Source organism: Sturnus vulgaris, chromosome 1, assembly GCF_052056855.1.
Source record: "Sturnus vulgaris isolate bStuVul1 chromosome 1, bStuVul1.hap1, whole genome shotgun sequence".
NCBI lineage: Eukaryota > Metazoa > Chordata > Aves > Passeriformes > Sturnidae > Sturnus > Sturnus vulgaris.
In genome coordinates this window covers 118,432,699-118,451,462 of record NC_142243.1, presented here as the reverse complement: position 1 = coordinate 118,451,462, position 18,764 = coordinate 118,432,699, and the positions used below count along the sequence as shown (strand labels likewise).

General features: G+C 42.5%; 2 protein-coding genes across 3 annotated transcripts in view; one reads left to right on the top strand and one right to left on the bottom strand.

The window, feature by feature from the left end:
• Positions 1–265: 265 nt before the first annotated feature.
• Positions 266–15,387, bottom strand: CHCHD7 (coiled-coil-helix-coiled-coil-helix domain containing 7). The gene is made up of 4 exons (XM_014873091.2): positions 15,208–15,387; positions 12,454–12,531; positions 11,750–11,848; positions 266–10,993 (listed from the first exon to the last, which is right to left on the bottom strand). Exons 2-4 carry the CDS (start codon positions 12,505–12,507, stop codon positions 10,892–10,894), a joined length of 255 nt encoding a protein of 84 aa, XP_014728577.1. The 5' UTR covers positions 12,508–12,531; positions 15,208–15,387; the 3' UTR covers positions 266–10,891.
• Positions 15,388–15,499: 112 nt separating this feature from the next.
• The window catches only part of PLAG1 (PLAG1 zinc finger), a 51,882-nt gene continuing 48,617 nt past the window's right edge, over positions 15,500–18,764 (top strand). For both annotated transcript variants that reach the window (XM_014873088.2, XM_014873086.2), the window contains exon 1: positions 15,500–15,757. The gene's annotated coding sequence lies outside the window, so the exon portion shown is untranslated. The remainder of the gene's footprint in view (positions 15,758–18,764) is intronic.

Below are 18,764 nucleotides of genomic sequence, written 5' to 3'. Positions count from 1 at the left end.
ATGTGAGCAGTCCAGTGAAGGACCCAGCACCTATGAAAACTGGTGGAAGGTTGAAGATGAGCTGTCCCTAGGCAATGGGACAGGGTAAAGGGAGCAGGGTCTCCTCATTTGACAATGGTGAGCTGTCGGACAGCTCAGCTTACAATGTTTTGTCTGCTAATCACGGGCACCACTTAAAAAACATTAAAAACCAACCCCCCCCCCGTAATAATTAGTTGTTTTCCATGTTCTGCAATGAAAAATTAAAACACCAAACTTTGCAACATAAAGGTACAAAGTTGATTTTTCATTAACACATAGTGCAGAAAAACCAAATTCACAGACTGTGTAATGCTTTAGAACACTTGGCTACAGTCAAAATAAGTCTCAATAATCACTTTGGTCTGTAGTTTCCACAGAACAGGAACATCTACTGCACTTCCACTCTGACCATGCAACCTGGGTTGAAAACAATTTCTGTCATTAAGGGTAGAGGTGAATAAAGTGGACATACTTCTCAAACTTTGAGTTTACCTCGGGAGAAGAAAACTGGACTAGAACTAGGCTCTAGCTTCCCCAAAACAGCTGTTTCTCTAAGGGAACATGAGTAGAGGCAAAATATTCCCGTATCTTCTTTTTTTGCACCAACTTCTCCAGATGGGAGGAGAGACTTGAATTTAGCACGTGGTGCAACTTCCTGAGGAATTCGGATGAAGGTGTAAGAATATGAGGAGTGTGATATGAACAGTTAAAAGTCATGATTTAAGATGTATCAAGTGGTTGGACATTTCCACACAATGAGTATAGCCTGAGACATACCTAGAGGGCCAACAGACATGGGGAAGAAACACTGCCTAAAATCCACAGATTTCCATTCTGAAAACACTTGTCTGAAACTCATAATGTCTGGGCGTGGGTCTATGACTACAAGAGTCCTGTGGGGATGCCACAGGTCTACAACAAATAAGGCACAGGCTGCACTGTGCCCCATCCGTGTGCTCTAACAGAACGTAGCATCATTGGTGATTGAGGCTCCTGGCCATTTGCTGAGTGGGGAACTTCAATATTACAGGTGCATATGAAAGTTATTAAAAAGGGTAACATATCTACAGACTAGGTCTCCATTTTGAAAAAATCCAGATTTGACACTGGCAATAGAATCCCTCTCCTAGAGGATTTTTTTTTAACATAAAAACATCTTTATTTTCTTTCATACCAAAGTAAGTCTGCAAATACTCTCAAACGTTTTTTCCACTCTCTCTCTGCTTGCTTGAATTATCTTCACAAATGATACTTAGCTTAATATTCAAATATTTGAAACAGGTTTTAAAGACAGGAAAATTTACATTTGTAGATTTGTAGTTTTGAGAGCTAAAATTTGATGGCTTCACAAGAGGGCAAACAAGCACATGATCACAGACATGCAGTGAACAGTGATGTGTAAAATGCCTACTTAGATTTTAGCTGGTTTCCTCTCAGGTTTGGGGTTATTTTTTAACTTTTGCTTTTGCTGAGGTTTTTTTGGTGTTTTTTTAGCAGAATGAGGCCTAGAAGTTTGAGCAATTAAAGTATTGGTATAGGTACAAGCTACCTGTCTTAATAATGGGGTTAGAAATGGCCTATTTGGAAATGCCATTAGCTGCCAGTACTTACATATTTGTTGTTTTGGGGTTTTTTTCAGCTCAGCTGGTAGAATATTGTCTTTGTGAAGAATTTAGAAATTCTTTTTCTGATTGTGGTTAATTAAATCTTAACTGTCCTCCACAGCAGAGAAAAATTCAAGGCAGATACATAAAAAGAACCAAGCTACTGCCAAACACCTTTTTTTTTCCTCTCAAGAATTAAGGAGTTTTAGTACCTGAGGAAGAAAAGTACCAGTAATATGATCTGCATAAATACCACATTTTTAAAAGAATGTATAAGAGGAAAGCTTTGTTTATATTACCCTTATTTGTAGTACAGGAACTCTCTATTATGCTGTTTCTGGACAGGTATCATTCTCCCAGTGTCAAACAGAGCTTACTAGACTGCCAGAAGGACAATTTCATACCTCATTATGAAGACAGATCCTTCTCATAGCTTTCTTTCTCAGACTAAGGCATCCAAAAGCCCCGTGTTTCACTACCCATGATATCACTTCATTGCTTCTACACTTACTATGTTACCCAGCATATGTTGACCAGTGTTTTGTTAGGTAGGGTCTCTCATGCTGTTATGTGAAATCATGTGCCAAACCAATATTAGATGTCACTACTTCAGCTATTGGAGTAGGGGGTTGAGGTGAGAAAGCCTATGACCTTCATTTTGTTTCTTTGAATAGGTCATTTGTATAAATACTGTGGGAGTCAACACTATCTGTGAGCTACCTGTTAGGCAAAATCCAAAGCATGTGATCCCTAATCCAAAATCTACTGTGAAGAAAAGCATATCTTTATACCACACACATCATCCAGTAGAGAAAAAGATACAGGGAGGCAATTTCTTTTTCCTGCAATCACATGTCTTTGGAGGAATAACACTTAATTATAAAACATGGCCAACTTCTGTGGTACTTGAGGATACAGAGAGATAACTTCTTGTCCAGAGATGTTGAAGTCTGTATTGAATATGGACTTTTGAAAAAATTCTGCATATGCCAACACATTCACTACCCACAAAAGGGTTTATGCATGTGAATGCAGCACAGTGAATGATTCCCGTTGTTAGAAACCCCAGGAATTACTGTGAGACTAGAAGCAGAGTCCTAGGATGCCTTCTGGTGTTCTGACAATTTCCTACTTCAGCCTCTCTCTGGTGTTAATCCCTGATAAACGAAAAGCAGCAAACAGGCTACCAAACACTTCAGCTTTCTTGTCAAATGATTTTTTTTTTCAGGCCTCAGGGATGAGTTGTGTAGCACAGTGCCAATCCTTTCCTTAAGGACCCAGAGGAGGAACATCTCTGCTGCGAGCACTGCTGTGCTCGCAGCAGAGCTGCCCTCTTCCAGCAGGAAAATTCCCACCACCACTGTGCCTTCCCCTCACAAACACTGCCTGAACCAGAGAGCTTTGTAATTATACTGCAATAACAAAATTTCTCAGCAAAGTACCTGATTTGGCTTCATCTAGTTTGATGAAAAGGGGTTTATTAAGTCAATTTCCTTACTGAAGATTTGGTGAATATGTTCCTGCAATGAAATGTCACATGTCAAATGTCCTTCTAAAGGCTTATGCAAGAACATATGTGAACATCGTGTGTCAGACACATTTCATAAATGGTATTAATCCCTTACTGAACAGCAAATGTTTTTTCTCTTGGGTTGGTGCAGAATCTATCAATGTGAAAGCTGAACTGGAAATAAATCAAGAGGAAAAACTTGCCCAAAGAATCATTCTCTACAAGCAAACATCAATCCTAGACTCAAGAAAGTACGTGAACAAACTAATCAATTAACATTTTAAGTTAGCAAATTGCTCTGATTTTTAGAAACACTGTCAGTTTCTTGGGCCTTTACAGAGGCCAAATGGTAGCAATAATTAGCAATAAATGACCTCACCAGCACAATCAAAAATGACCAGCATTTCCAGACCTGTACAAAATTGGGCTGATCTGTACCCATTTGGGTCAGAGAACGAGATTTCCTTGACTCAAGGAGCAGCTGCCTGTTTGCTACATGCAGCTTTATAGCAGCTTTTCTGGCAGGCTGATCTCCTGCAGCTGCCAAACTGGAGGAGAAAGAGATACTGATGCTTTCTACCAACTCCTGGCTGGAAATTTTCCCACACCACGGAAAACCAAAGCATTTTGTGAACTCTTCTTGTCTCACAGCAACGCTAAAAGAATGGAAGTGTTATTTATTATTATAATTGATTCTCAAGGTTTTGAAAATTAAAATCTAAAGGGCAGAAACATGAAAACTGCTTTTGATGCAGATGTAGGTAAAGACCTACCAGAGAGCCTCGTCAGTGGTTTTCTGCTATTTATACATGTATGCTTGCAGCACCCAACTGCAGTGTGATCACATCTATGACAAAATAGATGGGCACCCCATAAAAATTATTTAGACTGCCTAACTGAAGGTGCTAGGAGACCATGGTTCCTTCTAGGTTCTATCTGCTTGTAGTTGCTTGCCACCTCATAAAGCACAGCAGAGAGAAAAGAGTCTTGGAGATTGCTGGAGTATGGAGAAAACTTCAGTTGACAAGGGAGCCAACTAGGGAAGACATTCTAGTGGTTTGTGAACAGAAAAGGTTTGTTGGAAACCACTTGGGGCATGCAATCATGAAACAAGTTTTTGATTCTCAGAAAAGGAAGCATGTGGAAGGGTAGAAGGGAGATGTGTCCTGCAGAATTGCCAGACTGGACAGCCCATGGACAGACTTTGGGCTGTTTAAGAGCCTGGTTGACTCTGGTGGAAGCAATCCTGAAGGACAAACAAGCCCAGGAAGGCTAGACATTCTTCAAAAAGGGTCTAGAGCACAAGTCTTATGAGAAGCAGCTAAGGGAATGGGGTTGTTTAGCCTGGAGAAAAGGAAACTTATTGCTCTCTACAACAGCCTGAAAGCAGCTTGTAATGAGGTGAGTCTCACCTCACAGTCTCTTCTGCCAAGTAACAAACAGGAAAAGGGGAAAAGGCTTCATGTTTGCCAGGTGAGTTTTAGATCAGAGACAAGGAAAATTTTCTTCACCAAAAGGGTTGTCAACCATTGAAAGAGGCTGTCCAGGGGAGTGGTGGAGTCACCATTCCTGGAGCTATTGGAAAGATGTATCGATGTGGTGCTCAGGGACAGCATTGGGTAGTGGACTGGGTAATGGCAGAATAATGGACTCAGAGCTGTAAGACTGACTTTATGACCCTTGTGTGCTCACAGCTTTGAATAGCTAAGCTTTCTTTCAAGCACAGAAAGCCTCTTCTGACTTATGAGAGAGCTGTGACTTCAGCATTTGCTTCCTGTATTTTGCTGCTTACTCAGACACCCTACATTGTCCCTTCCAGCCCAGGGACACAAGGGTGGCTGCAGCTTCATAGAGAGGTGCTCAGAGGCCCAGCTGGGCAGAAGAGCAATGGTCAGCCCCTTTTCCTTCTGCTGTTTGGCAGCTGGATACATAGCCCAGGGGAGAGGACTGTATTAGCACTAATGCTGGGGATCACACAGAGGCACCTGCTGGAGGAAGGAAGAAGGGACATGGAATGGCAGTAGCTGTAGGGAATGACTGTGAAGCAGCACTTTCAAGAAAAATAAATTTTATTCTGTTCACCTATATCCAGACTTCACAGTCAATCCCCAAGGCTGATGAAATTTTTTTTCCATAAATCCCAGCAGCACTGAGGTAGGAACAGTGTGTCAGCACAGCCAGACCAAAGCACAAAGTAGAACATGAAGCACCAGAGACTTCTGGGATCCAAAGTTTGTCATCCATAGGCTTTTGATGTCTAAACACCACAACAGCCAACACATGTAGAACCCTCAAGGCCTGTTTATTTTCAATCTGAGAGTCAAAGGGTTTTTTCCAACTTGAACTATCACCTTTAACTTGAAAACTGCTTTAGTTTACCTGCTACAGATGAATGCCCAAACACAGCTTTTCTTAGAATATCAGTAATATCCATTCAAATCCATTCAGCATTAGGAAAAATAGAGCCAGAAAGTACTCAAAGCTGATATTGCAGGATATGGTAAATTCCTAATGTAACCCCTACCTAAGAGTTTGTCCTATTACCTTCATTCCATCCTTTTGTAACATGGATTGAAGCAAGCACAATATGACTGACCTATTCCAATGCAGCAACCTCATTTAATTCCACTATTTAATAAAAATAGGAGAAAACACCACCCTACTTGTAATATGCAACCACATTCACTGATCTCTTCAACAGCTGCATGCAACTCTGCAGACAAGTACTGCTCAGGGATCCACGTTTCACTGAAACAAAAATTTGAGATGCACATGTGACCCAGTAACAAAATATTACCAGCAGGCTATTTCCATAAAAACACTGCAAAATCTTTTTTTTGCTAAACAATTGGAATCTTTCAGCATCAATTAAAAACGTTTAGATTCTTCAAAGTCAGGCTTGAGCTGATGGCCCCTATTTCTATTAGTGTAAATTTTAGAGATGTGAATTGCTTTTAGACATGAGGTATTGACTGAATACACAATCTTGAGCATAATTTTTTTTGTCATTACATGTCACCTTGTTACAATTGTTTTCCATTTTGGCAGATACTTGCTCACTTTTGTTCTATGCAGAATTCTGTTGTGTTCTGCAGTCACTTGATATCAGGAAGTGTTTGCAGTGCGTAGCAGTTTATTGAAGTAAAATAGGTAAGACATTGCTCAAGGGTAGTGGAACTTGTAAGAGCAAGTAATAATTGAGGACTTTCAGAACCATTCTTCCAAATAAGGATTTTGAGATAGGAGTCAAGGTAGAAACCTAAAGGATAGAGAAAAAAATAGAAAAAAAGTCTGATGGTTTAGTTACTACATATGGTATCATACATACCATAAAACTAAGTTTAAATGATCTACTGCATTTAGTTAATATAAATGCAGTACTTCCCTCCTTCATATCAAATAGGCTGCAATAAAAATTAAAACATTCTGAAGTAGTCTGCTTATTTACTTTTCACTACTTTAATACTTACAGAACTATTTATTCCAGTTGCCTCAGATTCTTCCAAGAAAACAAAAGCCTGCAATGGTGTACTTCTTTTCCACACAATAATTACTTCTTTCATGGCTGTTTTGGAAGACCAACTTTAAAGATGTAGATATTTTTAACATTAGTTAAGGGCTGTCTCCAAATGCAGCATAACATTTTGTACTCTAGATTCATCTTATCTGTTCTGCAAAATTTTACCAAAAGCTCATCTATAAACACATTCTTGATCACTTGAGTGCAAAAGTTCATTACAAGACTATAGAAGAAACTCAGAGCAGCAGAAGCAACTCCCTGCCTTTCAAAAGCTTCAGCTAAATCCAGAGAAATTTTCAGGACTCTAGAGCTAGACTACTTGGACTCAAAGATCCTTGTGGGTCCCTTCTAAACCAGCATACTCTGCAATTCTGCTACCTTCCTTTGAACATCTTCAAGAGCACAGATTCATCCTAATTGTGACAGCAGCAAACTCTGAGCAAGACAAGGCCTTGCACTGTAGGGTAACAGAAAAAAAAAAGAGATGGCAGAAATGTACAAATGAGAATCAGGATATTCACCTAGACCTGGGAGAAAGCCTGCAGCTGCTGCTCAGTGCCTAGTTGTGATCAAATAACCACACTGAAAAAAAAAAAAAAAAAAATCTATCAAGGACCAGATGTCCAAGGCTTCTCAGGCTGCACAGAAATCTCCTATTTCCCAGCAATGATTTAGATTCCTGTCCTCCTTTTGTTTATAGTGTAGAGACAGGACCAATCTTTCCTTTCTATTGGGTGAATTCTGCTACCTCTATGGGAAGAGATCAAAAAAGCTTGAAAGAGCCAGTAGTGGGTGAAGTGTTGCTGTTTTCAGTCTGTTGTACAACAGCACCATCCAGCTGTCAAACAAAAAAATTATCAAACATTAATGCCACTATCCAGACTTGGTCCTTATATCACAAGCAAAATAAGTAACTACACGTATTTAAAAAAAAACAAACAAACACAAACCTAAAACAAAAGCCAACCTACAGGTCCCTTGCCTGCTTCTTAATTAATTATATTGATCCACTGTGTTATGCTTTTTGGGTTAATATACGAGAGTGTGCTTTAGGGAATTTAAGAATTCAGCCCAGGTTTTTTCTGTCGAGTAAGAAAGGCAGGCTGAAGCTTACCACTGTTTCAGTGAAGTGTGGAATGTAAGCTCTCAGGTATGAGGAAAAGACCATTATCTTTGGCTCACGACCAAAGGTAGTTAATCACACTACAAAAATTAATGGAAAAATCTCAACTCGTAAGAGCCTATATTTTAGCTATCACACTTTACCACTCAAGCTTCAGTAGTGAAAGCAAGAACAGCAACCTCAGGTGAGGGATAAAAATAATAAAAACTCATACTCCAGTAAGAGATCACTCTTGAGAGACATTACAACATGAGGAAGAAAGCTCCTTGCTCTCCCAAGATTTTTCATAAACTTGTGTTATTTAACAGTAAGGCATATGCAATGGAAATAAATGGCATTTCCTACAAGAGATGACTGTTTACCTGAATTACATCTACAAGGTCACTCCTTAAATTGCCCTCAGTTCTGAACTCATTTTTGTTGTAACATCCACAGGGAGCTTACCATGTGCATCCACTGATGATCAGAAGTCTAATGTTAGACTACTGTTCCTGCATTACACATGCCTCAACCCATCCCATGATCCCACATTCCTGCACTGATACTTAAAAGAAGTAATGCATCCCTAGTTCTGATTTTTTGCAGACCAGTACTAGTTCTTCACAAACACTTTACAAAGTAGCACAGGGTACCTATCAATGCCAAAACATAGGTCAGCCATCCTTTAAAAGAAAACAATGCTAGTGGAAGCTTCCCAAGTAAATATTGTCAGGAAAAAAAAAAAAAAAACAACAACTTTTAAGTGCAACACTTATCCTGAGATTTCCTTTCAGGTTTTCTTTGCATGTAGAAATGCTCTTTCTCTTAGGTTAAATGAGATAAGCTCAAGTTCCTTAAAGTTATGGAAAGAAGAATCGGCATAACCACATCAAGAACGAGATGATATTTTTCTTGCATATATTTAAAAGATACTGTAGACTTTAACATAAGCCCAGAATTTAAGGGCACAGGAACAGAAAAACAGCAAGCACTAGAATAGTAGCTAGAGCCATAGGAGCAAAGAACATGTCCAAAGATACAGCAGAGGTGGCAAATGACAAACCTGTGCCAAGTAGGAGAGAAGGTGCCCTTAGACAAGCAAGGCAGCAAAACCAGAAGAGTCTGAAGAGACACAGCCCTAAGGAAGAGGACAATAGCTCCCCAAAATCTGCAGACAAACAAGAAGATCAAAGAGACATGGTTAATAAGGAAGTATTATGGCTAAGTTTAATGAAAGCAAGAAGTTCTCTCACTATGAAAGAGAGAACAGAGAACACACGACCTTCAGAAGGAGTTGTATTAGAAAGTCATTGAAAGACTATGTCATTAGATCAGAGACAGAACAAAGGTACTAGAAAAAACTGCAATGAGACCAAAATATTAAAATCGGTGAAAAAATAACTGATGCCAAGTGGGGGGAAAAAAAAAAAAAAAAAAGAGGAAAGATTGGCATGTAGGAGGATATTAAAAAGTGGCAAGGATGTAGCAGAAAAGAGCTGAATCTAGAATGAAAATATCTTCAGCTCCACACAGAGAGGAACAAAAGCAACAACAAAAAACACAAAACAACCGACCAAAGACAACAACAAAAAAAAACCAAAACAAAAAAAAACAACCACAAAAAGAGAAAAATGTCAAAGTTTGCACTTTTGGTGAAGAGAAAGCAATTTGAAAAAAAGAATCTTATGATCTCAATGGAAGAAAGTACATTTTCCTTGCCAGGAACTGACAAGAGAACTTGTGACATGCTTGAAGACTGCACAGCTTTGCTTGGAGAATTGTACACTCAAAAGGCATGGAGTTACAATTCATTCCAACAGAGAGGGTAGGATCAATCCACTTCAAAACTCAGATGTAGATGGAGAACAAAAAGGAGGAGCAAAGCAGATTTTGTGGAGTTACTAGTCAGATCAAACAACAAGAAAAGAGCATAATCACAGCAAGCATAGAAATTGGCCTACAGTGGAAAGAAACAAGACAAGCCAGACAGGAGAAACAGAAAGCCATGAAGTCTTTCCAAAACAGTCTAAATAGAGAGGCAACACTTTTACACCATCCTTCATGAGGTCAGCCAGAGTTCTGCCAAGTTGATCCCAGTAAGAACTAAAGGATTTCACATGGAACCTGAGCTCATGACAGTAGTTTTTCTGTTTTATCACAGGATACGAGCTTTTAAGTCAGGACACCAGAAGGTAAAAGGTAAAAAACACTATTTCCACTAGACAGCAACTTGTTTACATTTATTAGCTGTTCAATTTAGCTAAAGAATCAAGCTCATTTAAGATTAGAGTACCTGTTTAAACTGAGCTTTGTAATCTTGTATGAGTAAGCATTTCCAAACCCCAGGATTCAGCTGTCCAGAGTCTTAGATAGATGTACTATAGTTAAACCTGCCATGTCACTCAGAGGATCTGTTTACACGTCTGCAAGTCCCCCCTGCCTGCGTGCCACTAAAGTATCTATTTACTATCCACAGAAATTACTATTCAGCTCAGACCTGAGGAGCTCAGTTTTATCTTCACCAGTCTCTCTAACCTTCTAACTAGCAAAGCTTGCAGATCTGATTTACTGCAAGCTTCTGCTGTCGCTGACAAGTGCAGTGGCAGACCTAATGACAAGCTTGTTGGATTTAGGATTTTAGCTCATGAACAGTCTTATTTAAACTGGGAACACAGAATACAACCCATGTGAAAATTGTGATAAAATCACACATGGTAAATCCATACTATTGAGCAGAACAGCTTAGTGCAAGAAACATGTTGCATGTACCAGCTTCTCAACCTGCTCCAGTCTTAGAACTGCAATGCTCACCAACCTCATCTTTTCAAACAGACTTTCTGCAAGGCCCATTAATTATATATTTAGCATTTCACAGCAAGGTAATTTCTACTTCCAAAAGTTTCTAAACAAGTTGCATTGATATCCATATCTCCCAATAAAAAGATGTCAAGTTCCTATGACAGCAAGTATGAATAAACCCAGGAAGCTCTATCCTAGAAAGCTCACACATTTCAAAGTTTAAGATCTTATTTTAATCCAAAATACGGCAACAGTAAAATCCAGTTCATAAAATGGTAACTTGCTGCTGCTAAATCTTCATATGTACAGTGACAACAGTCAATTCAGGTTTCTAGTCAATAGGGCTTCCCCATAGATTCCAAGATTTTTTTTCTTTCTTCTGCTGCAGGCATCTCTGGTTTCACACCATTTCTCTTCCTTTGCATCATAATTTCATGCTGAAAATAGAACAAAGTGACCATGAGAACAGATTTTGCAGAATCTCTGCTCCTGAGCTCTGAATGAACAAGATTCTTTAATATATCAAGACCCAGGTAGTCTAAGCCTGATTAGCTGATAACTGAACATACTAGTAATTAGTTCAAGATACCTGATAGTTTACCTTGCTGCCTCAGAATACAGTGCAATCAGTATTCCCATTACTCTATGCCAGACTAATGCACAATCATCTGTAAATAGGTTATTTTTGTAGTTCACACAAGTATTTAAAGGCTAAGGTAAAATATCTTTACTACAATGGTATAAGGAAAGTAAAAAGTAGAAAACAGTTTAACTGCACATACTTTCTCATGATACTCCTCTACCAACTAATAAGCTTTCTATTAGGTTAAAGTAAACATGATCCAAGCCAGTGGGAAACCAAATAACCTTATCGTGTAAAAGTTCTGAGGCGAGGTATCCATTCAAAAGAGAACTTATTACTAGAAATACGTGACTCAAGTTCAGAGGAAAACATCAGGTACTGCAAGAACACTGACTCACAATCTAACACAGTAAACTCAGAACAATCAAGTGAAGTACTTTGATGTGCATGTGCTTAAGTCTTGCAGCAACAAAGACTGAGACTACCTGGGCTGGTAAGTTAGCATAAAACCATCATTAGCAGAGTTTGAAGGGTTCAGAAAGTAGTATGTCAGAAGTAATGTACATAAAGCAAAGCAGAGAGTAAAATTTAGAAAGTTTACTGTGCTTACCCAGAATTTTCTGCAGTTTTTGTACTTCAAAAAATAATCAGTACACATATCCTTGTTATAGTTGTTGTCATTCATACATTTTGTAGTGGCATCTGTTTCCTTTAATAGGGGAAAACATACTTCAGAGCTGAGGGAAGTTACTGTACTCACTGTTTAAATATTTTAACAAGTGCCAGAATATCTATGAAGATAGGAGTGAGCTCTTCAGATGAAAGAACACTATCAAAGAGAGCAAAGGGAACACCTATTACAAAGGATCATCAGAACTTCCAAATAGTGATTTCATTTGGAGATAACAGAGAATAGTACTCTTCAGACAGTAAGTACAGAGTCCACAAAAGAGTTGTTTACAATGATGCTTGGTATAAGTCACAAAAGACTTGTTTACAATGATGCTTGGTATAACTCACAAAAGACTTAAAAAATAACCAAGCTCGTCTAACCAGGATTTCAGGCTCTGGTTTTAGGGACAGACAATTTAAGAGACTGCTATCAGTTGTTTTACTCCTATTTATAGGGAATTACTTGTTGTTTCATGCTTATTATATAATGGATGTTTTTCAGCCCTTCCCATCTTCAGACTCTTAGGAAACTTAATGCAAAATGCTATAATGCAAGTGTGCTATCCACAAAACAGTCCCCTAGAATGGGCATTATTTAACATTGAAATGTACAGACAGATATCTCCAAACTGATCATCTTACCGCTAGACATGGATTTATATCGTGATCTCTAAGCTTTTTTGCATGCCTGGACATTCTAGGCAGACACTCGTACCTTGGCTAGAAAGAGAAAATAAACAGATTAAGTATCTACTTAACAGTAACTCAGGATTAAGTCTGAATTTCAGGATGTAATAAATGCCTTCTAGTAACACAGTAACAAACTTATTTTGCAAAGTGTTGTTTCAAAAGCAGTAACAGCAAGACAACACTGGCAAGTTTAGTCCATCACCAAGACTGCTCACTCCCTGATGAATTCCTGCAGAGAATGGAGCCACTGCAGCAGCCTTCACACCAGCCTGTGTATCATGGAGGAAGTGACCGTGTGCAGGAGAAACAGCTCCATAGAAGCTGTTCACAGCCAACACACTGTAGACACTTCAATTAATAGTGTGTGGGAGGAATGTACAAATAAACTTTTCCAGATTTGTTCCTATTCCTTAGCCGGATCACATCTGCATCTTCACTGAGCTTTCCCAGGTACAAATGCCCAACTATCTCCATGTTGCTATATCAAATATTTATTAGAAAAAGAACTGGTTTCACCGCAAGGTGGGACCAGACCCACGTACACTGTGTATGACAGCTCGAATCACGTTTTTCACCATTTAGTAGTTTGACACTGACTCTAGGAACCGTAAGCTTGAGAGACACAGAGCTCAGTGCCAAGAAACTACACTGATCCAAGACGATGACATCAAGATGAACAGCAGACCCTCTTTCCATTTACAGCTTCCTATACATTGCCTCTGGCACACATACAGTGACACAGGTATGTGCTCCAAACAAATACTAAATCTAACAAAAAATAAATTAATGTTGACCAGATGACTGTTTGAATCGATGCAATCAGAAACACAGGACAAAGGGAGCAAATTTAAAGTACTGCTAATGAAGGACACAGCTTAATCTTGCTGTTTTTTACCTTCTCGAAAAACAGCCATACTAATTCATAACCAAGACCTGCTTCTGTACACATTGGGGAGTGATAAGTGCAAGAATGCAGTAAAAAGCCCATTTTGCTTGATACCAGATTTTCAAAATAAAAATACTGCTCTTTGTAGCTCATAGATGCGGCTTCTCCCTTGAGTAAGAGTAAACTATTCCCACCAAACAAGCCTTAGGTTTTACAAGCTGTGCATGTACACTTTCCTGGTGCTTGGAGTACTCTTTGCTTTCCATATGATCATCTTCTGAAAATGGGCCTTTTAATTAACAGCATCAGGAAATGCTTTCACTCTCCTTTGAGAGCTATCCAGCAGCTTAAGTTTGTTTCACAAGCTAGGCAAATATTCTCTTTTTTGGTGGGTGGAAGTATATTTTTGATCAGGCACTTCCAGCTCAAATGGAAACATAAGCACATATACTAGCATCATCACAGACTTCAAGAAAGGAGAAGGGAAGGGAGAAGCAGGAAGCAAAAGCAGCATGCCACAATGCTTCACTTAACTCACCACAACAAGATACAAGATTTTTAGATGTTTGCATGTGTCTGTGTTATGACTCTGCATTTCATTGATACTACCACCTAGGCAGACATGCCTCAAGGTGTATAGTGTTAGTCTGACTTCAGACTTACTCTCTGAAAGAACACTTGTGAGTCATAGGATGTGCCATCAACATCAGCGTTCCTTATATAAACTGCACTTGACACTTACAGTTTGATGACACTACCAGAGTCTGCAACCGTGCCTGGCCCAAGGAACAACGCACACAATCCATTAAACACCTACTAAACGAATAAGCAGTTCAGGTTCTAATAAAGATGCACAGCTCAGAGCAGGCAGATGCTTAAACATTCTTAGTACTACCCAAAAGGTCTGATAGCTCCTGCGCGTGTTGCTCTTTCCCCCTCGCCGAAGTACTTCAGACTTGAAACATTATCAGCTGGAAGGGCAGGCGGGTCACGCCGAAATGCTGCTGTGTGACTGAATGAGCAGTTGGGCAGGAAGCGAGCTTCCCCCTCCTCCCAGGTTTTACACACGTACGGGCTTCCCTTCCTGCTTTCAGATTACAGGTCAGAGCCCAGCCACAACCGAAGGCTTGTCTATTCTACAGTTCTTAATTATGCTTTAACACATTAACAGTTGTAAACCGTACCACAGAGAACCAGGGCTGCTGCTGGCACTCTTTAACCCTAGGGCTTTTTCAGTTCATAAACCATCGGGGCACTTTGCTACAGACTCCCGCCCATTGAAAAACGTTTGGTCTGCTTTAAATGCACACATATAGATACAAATTCGCTAATTATGCTGCAATATAGACCAGCTAATTAAAACTTTGAACCCTGGAGCCAAGGTCGTACTAAAAATCCTACAGCTTTCTGGGCTGCTAGGGCGGCGGAGGCAGGAGGAGGCAGCCGGCGGGCCCTGCCGCTCAGCACCGCGGAGCTGCCGCCTCGCCCGACTCCGTTTCCCGGGGAGGGCCAGGGGCCGTCCAGGTGCGGAGGCGAGGCCGGCGGCCCCCGCCCGGTGCCTGCCTTCCACCGGCGGCGGAGCGGCCGGAGGGGCCCGGGGACCCTTCTCCCGCCCCGGGTCTTTCCCCGCGGCCGCTCCCGCCGCCTCCCCTCGGCACCACCTGCCGCCAGGGAGCGGTGCCCGGGCCGCGCCGCTGGGCCCGAGCAGGGCTGCCCCGGCCCGCGGGCGGCGAAGGTCGAGCGAGACTTCCCTCCGCCGGCCGGGAAGGGGAAGCGGCGGGCGGGCGGGCGCAGCGCGGGTCTCCGCCGGCGGCACTCACCTCCGTCCCCGGCCGTGTCCGCGGGAGCCCGGGGCGGGAGGGGGGCAGCCCGTCTCCAATTCGAAAGACGTCAGCGGCTCGGGCAGCGCGCTTAAGTACGGGCGCAGCCTACCCCGCTCCCGGCCCCGCGGCTCCCCCCGGCCCCGCGCCGCCGCCGCCCACGCCCCGGCGGCTCTGAGTGGCACGGCCGGGCCGCCAATGGCGGCGGCGCCGCGCCCGCCCCGGCCGTGAGCGGCGCCTCCTTCCACCAACGGGGCGGGCGGCGCGGTCCGCAGGCGCCGGCGGCGGGGCGCGGCCGCGGCCCTGACTGACTGGGGGAGGCGTCCAACCCGCGGTGCGTGTGGGCGGCGGGCGGTGTGGGCGCGGCGTGTGCGGCAGGCTGGGCTGCACCGCAGCGCATACACTACAATGGCTGCTGGAAAGACGGGAAAGCAAACAATTTCCAGGCCCGCCGCGTCCAGCCCGAAATATGGGGAAAAAATTACAGAAAAATCGGAGAACACTGTAAAGGGTGGAAACGGGGCGCAGAGGGGATGCTGAGGCTCCCGCGGTGAGTCTGCTGCGGGTTTGGGGGGCAGGCGCCGGGGTTTAGCAGGGAAATATCAGGGTTATTTAAATTATGAAGGGGGAGGAGGAGAAGGAGGGGGGAGAGGAGAGAGGAGCAGCGAGCAGTGAGGAAAAGTTTGTGTTAACCATCCCTCCCTTCCATCCCTCTCCCCCCATCTCCCGCAGCCCCCCGCCGCCCCGCGTCGGACCCCCCCGGGGGGAAAAGCAGGGGAGGGGAGGCGAAGCGAGCGGTGCCCCCCCCCCACCCCCCTTCCCCTCCCTCGGAGGGAGAAAGAGATGATTTTTCAGAAAAACCTCTCTCAGGAGTTTCCTCCACTCCTCCCCTCCCTCCCCGCGGCGCTCTGTTGGTTCGCGAGGAGCGGGCGAGGCGGCGGGGCTGCCCGGGGGACGGCAGGAGGGCGCGGGGTGCCCGCCGCCGACCCCCGCGGCGGGCCGGGCCCGGGGCCGCGGGGCAGGGGCAGGGGCAGGAGCGGCGCGGCCGCCCCCTCCCCTCCTCGCCTCTCCGGAGCCTGTGCTGTGAATGCAGTGACAGCGGCGAGAGCGGCGAGAGAGGGAGCGGAAGACATTAGAGACCGCGGTGCCGAAAAATGAGGGAAAAAATTAATATAAATTCGCCCACCGCCTCAAACCGGACAAATTTCGCACAGAAATTTCCCCCGTGGACCCGGCTACCCGTGGGGTGTCCCCGGGACCTGGCGGCCGCGTCTTTGGGGGGATCCGGAGTGACTTTGGGGCACTCGACCCCCCTTTCCCGTCGTTTTTTGGACAAAAGTTTTTTTTTTCGTAATAAAGAAACGAATTTGCCTGCTCTCCCCCTCCGAGTAGCCCAGGAGCTTTTCCCTTCCCCATCGGTGTGTGTTTAGAGAAAAGTGTGAACCCAAGTAAGTGCTGAGTCGTGTTGCATTGGGGAGGGGGGTTTGCTAACTGAAAGCAGGAGAGATCCGGAGAGAGAGAGAGAGAGAGCAGGGACAGCTTGTTGTCAGTATCATAAACAACCAAAATGGAGGGAGAACTGAGGCATATAACAAAATAAAAATCAGAAAAAAATGCCAAAAAATACCTAAAAATCGGGGCTGCTCCCCCTTTTCTTCCTCAAGGTAACAGAATAAAACCCGTGTCTTCCCGAGACCGTTTTAAGGTTTCAGGGAGCAAGGAGTTAATATTTATTATTTTTTTTTGTTGATGAATTCTTTGGAAAGGCAAAAGCCTCTTATAACTCGCCACCGACAATGAGAAAACGTGAAAATCCCTTTCAGGACAGAGAGGTAGGGGGAGATGATGGTGCAGAAAGTGTATAACTTGGGGGTAATGTGGAGTGATCCTAGATAAGATAAATGCTGTATGTGGTGCTTTATAACTTCCTTTTTTAATGCTTTTCTTTGGTGTATGTTTGGGGGATTTGGGGAGATGGGGGCTCCTTTCTTTTCCTCTGTCTTTTTCTTTCCCTTTTTTTTTTTTTTTTTTTTTTTTTTTCGGACCGGAATGTAATGCTTTTGTAGTGTCACTTTCCTGATCTAATTAGGATGTGTGAGGCAAAGAGTAAACCTTTCCGGTTTATAAAGTGCATTTTCGTTGCCTTTGAATTTCAAGTTTTCTTGGTGGCTCACTCCTCTATTTAAACTGGATTCTTCAGAGTGGTGTGGGCTTGAGCTAATGCTCCATAGGGAGAGCAGAGAGGGCTCAGGGGCAGGGCACCTCTTCTGCGGGTGGTTGCTGATTTCCCTGGCACGTTCAGTTCACCTGTTTGTCTCCTACAAAGAATGTGTTCTGCAGTCTCCTCGTTTTATTTATATGAAATAATGATGCCTCATCTCGCCTCACATTGAAGTTAATGCGAAAGTGCTGCTGATGTTGGTTCCACGTGGGATCAGGGACATAGCAGGGCATTTTAAAGAGACAGCTTCTCTTTTCCTAGGGCTATCATCACCTCTGCAGCACCTCTGCCTCTCGCAGAGGGGTGGTTCGTTGTTTGTTTTTTTAATGGAAAGGTATCAAATCGGCCCTAGTCTGATAAATTAAGGAAGGGTAACAGGGGGGAATGTGCAGAATCGTTGGGATCACAGCAATTCTTTTGTGTGTAGCAGGTCTTCAGGGGAGTTTTCTTGGTGTGTTAATTAAAATGTTGTGTTTTGGAGAATGTTTTTTGGAATGTATGTTGCAGAAATGAAATAGTCTCAGGTTGTTTCATATTAAGATCTAGTGCTGTTCTGCTAGCTGTGAATTCAGTGGGAGGAGATGAATTCCCTGTGTGTAGGGCAATTTCACAGACATTTTGTGAAAGTTGTGAAGTGCGTTATTTTTACTTTGAATACATTCAGTTTTGTTGGGAGCACGTGAGTTTGTTCAAAAGTTTATTCTATACCTAAATCTCCTAAACCATCCCCAAAGGTTTTGAAAATAGTGAAAAATAACTGTAGGTTTCAATTGGCCAAAGTAGAGGCTCTGTACAAGTACACCTTAGCTGTGTAGTTATAACATCACTTGGAAGAATTGCCTCTGGCTTTATTTAAAGAAAGAAAAGTCATCCTAACTGTGGTCTGGTGTCATGTATATGTGTGCATGTGTGTATGCATGCCTGCTTTTAGCATGGGTTCTGGCTGTTACTGGTTTTTTTCTGAATTTTTAACTTGTAAATGTTTAACTGTGATGATGCGAAATGCTCTGCTTGTCCCTATTATCTCCTATGTATTTTAATTTTATTTTTGTATATCCTATTAAAAAAAATTACCATCACCTTTTAACATGGCAATTTGGTACCTTTATGAGGAGTTGCAATGTTTCCTTTGCACTTGCTTTGTTTTTGGAGTCTTTGTATTTAGTTCTAGATTGAAAATTGAATACAGGTATGCGGTTCTTGAGAGGGAAGATGGGGTACTAAACTTGGAGGTAGACTATTGCAGCACATGTTTTCTGTGAATTTGTGGAAGTTGAGTATGAGTTGTGATAGCCCTCTGAATTGAATAGCATGTGCTTGCAAATGACCTGTACCC

Bases quoted from the DNA above. Each gene is read 5' to 3' on its own strand.
- CHCHD7 (XM_014873091.2), bottom strand. From the start codon at position 12,507: ATGTCCAGGCATGCAAAAAAGCTTAGAGATCACGATATAAATCCATGT. The intron at 11,849-12,453 runs GTAAGATGATCA...CCCCTATTAAAG, and splicing joins ATATAAATCCATGTCTAGCG to GAAACAGATGCCACTACAAA. The intron at 10,994-11,749 runs GTAAGCACAGTA...TTCTATTTTCAG, and splicing joins AAAACTGCAGAAAATTCTGG to CATGAAATTATGATGCAAAG.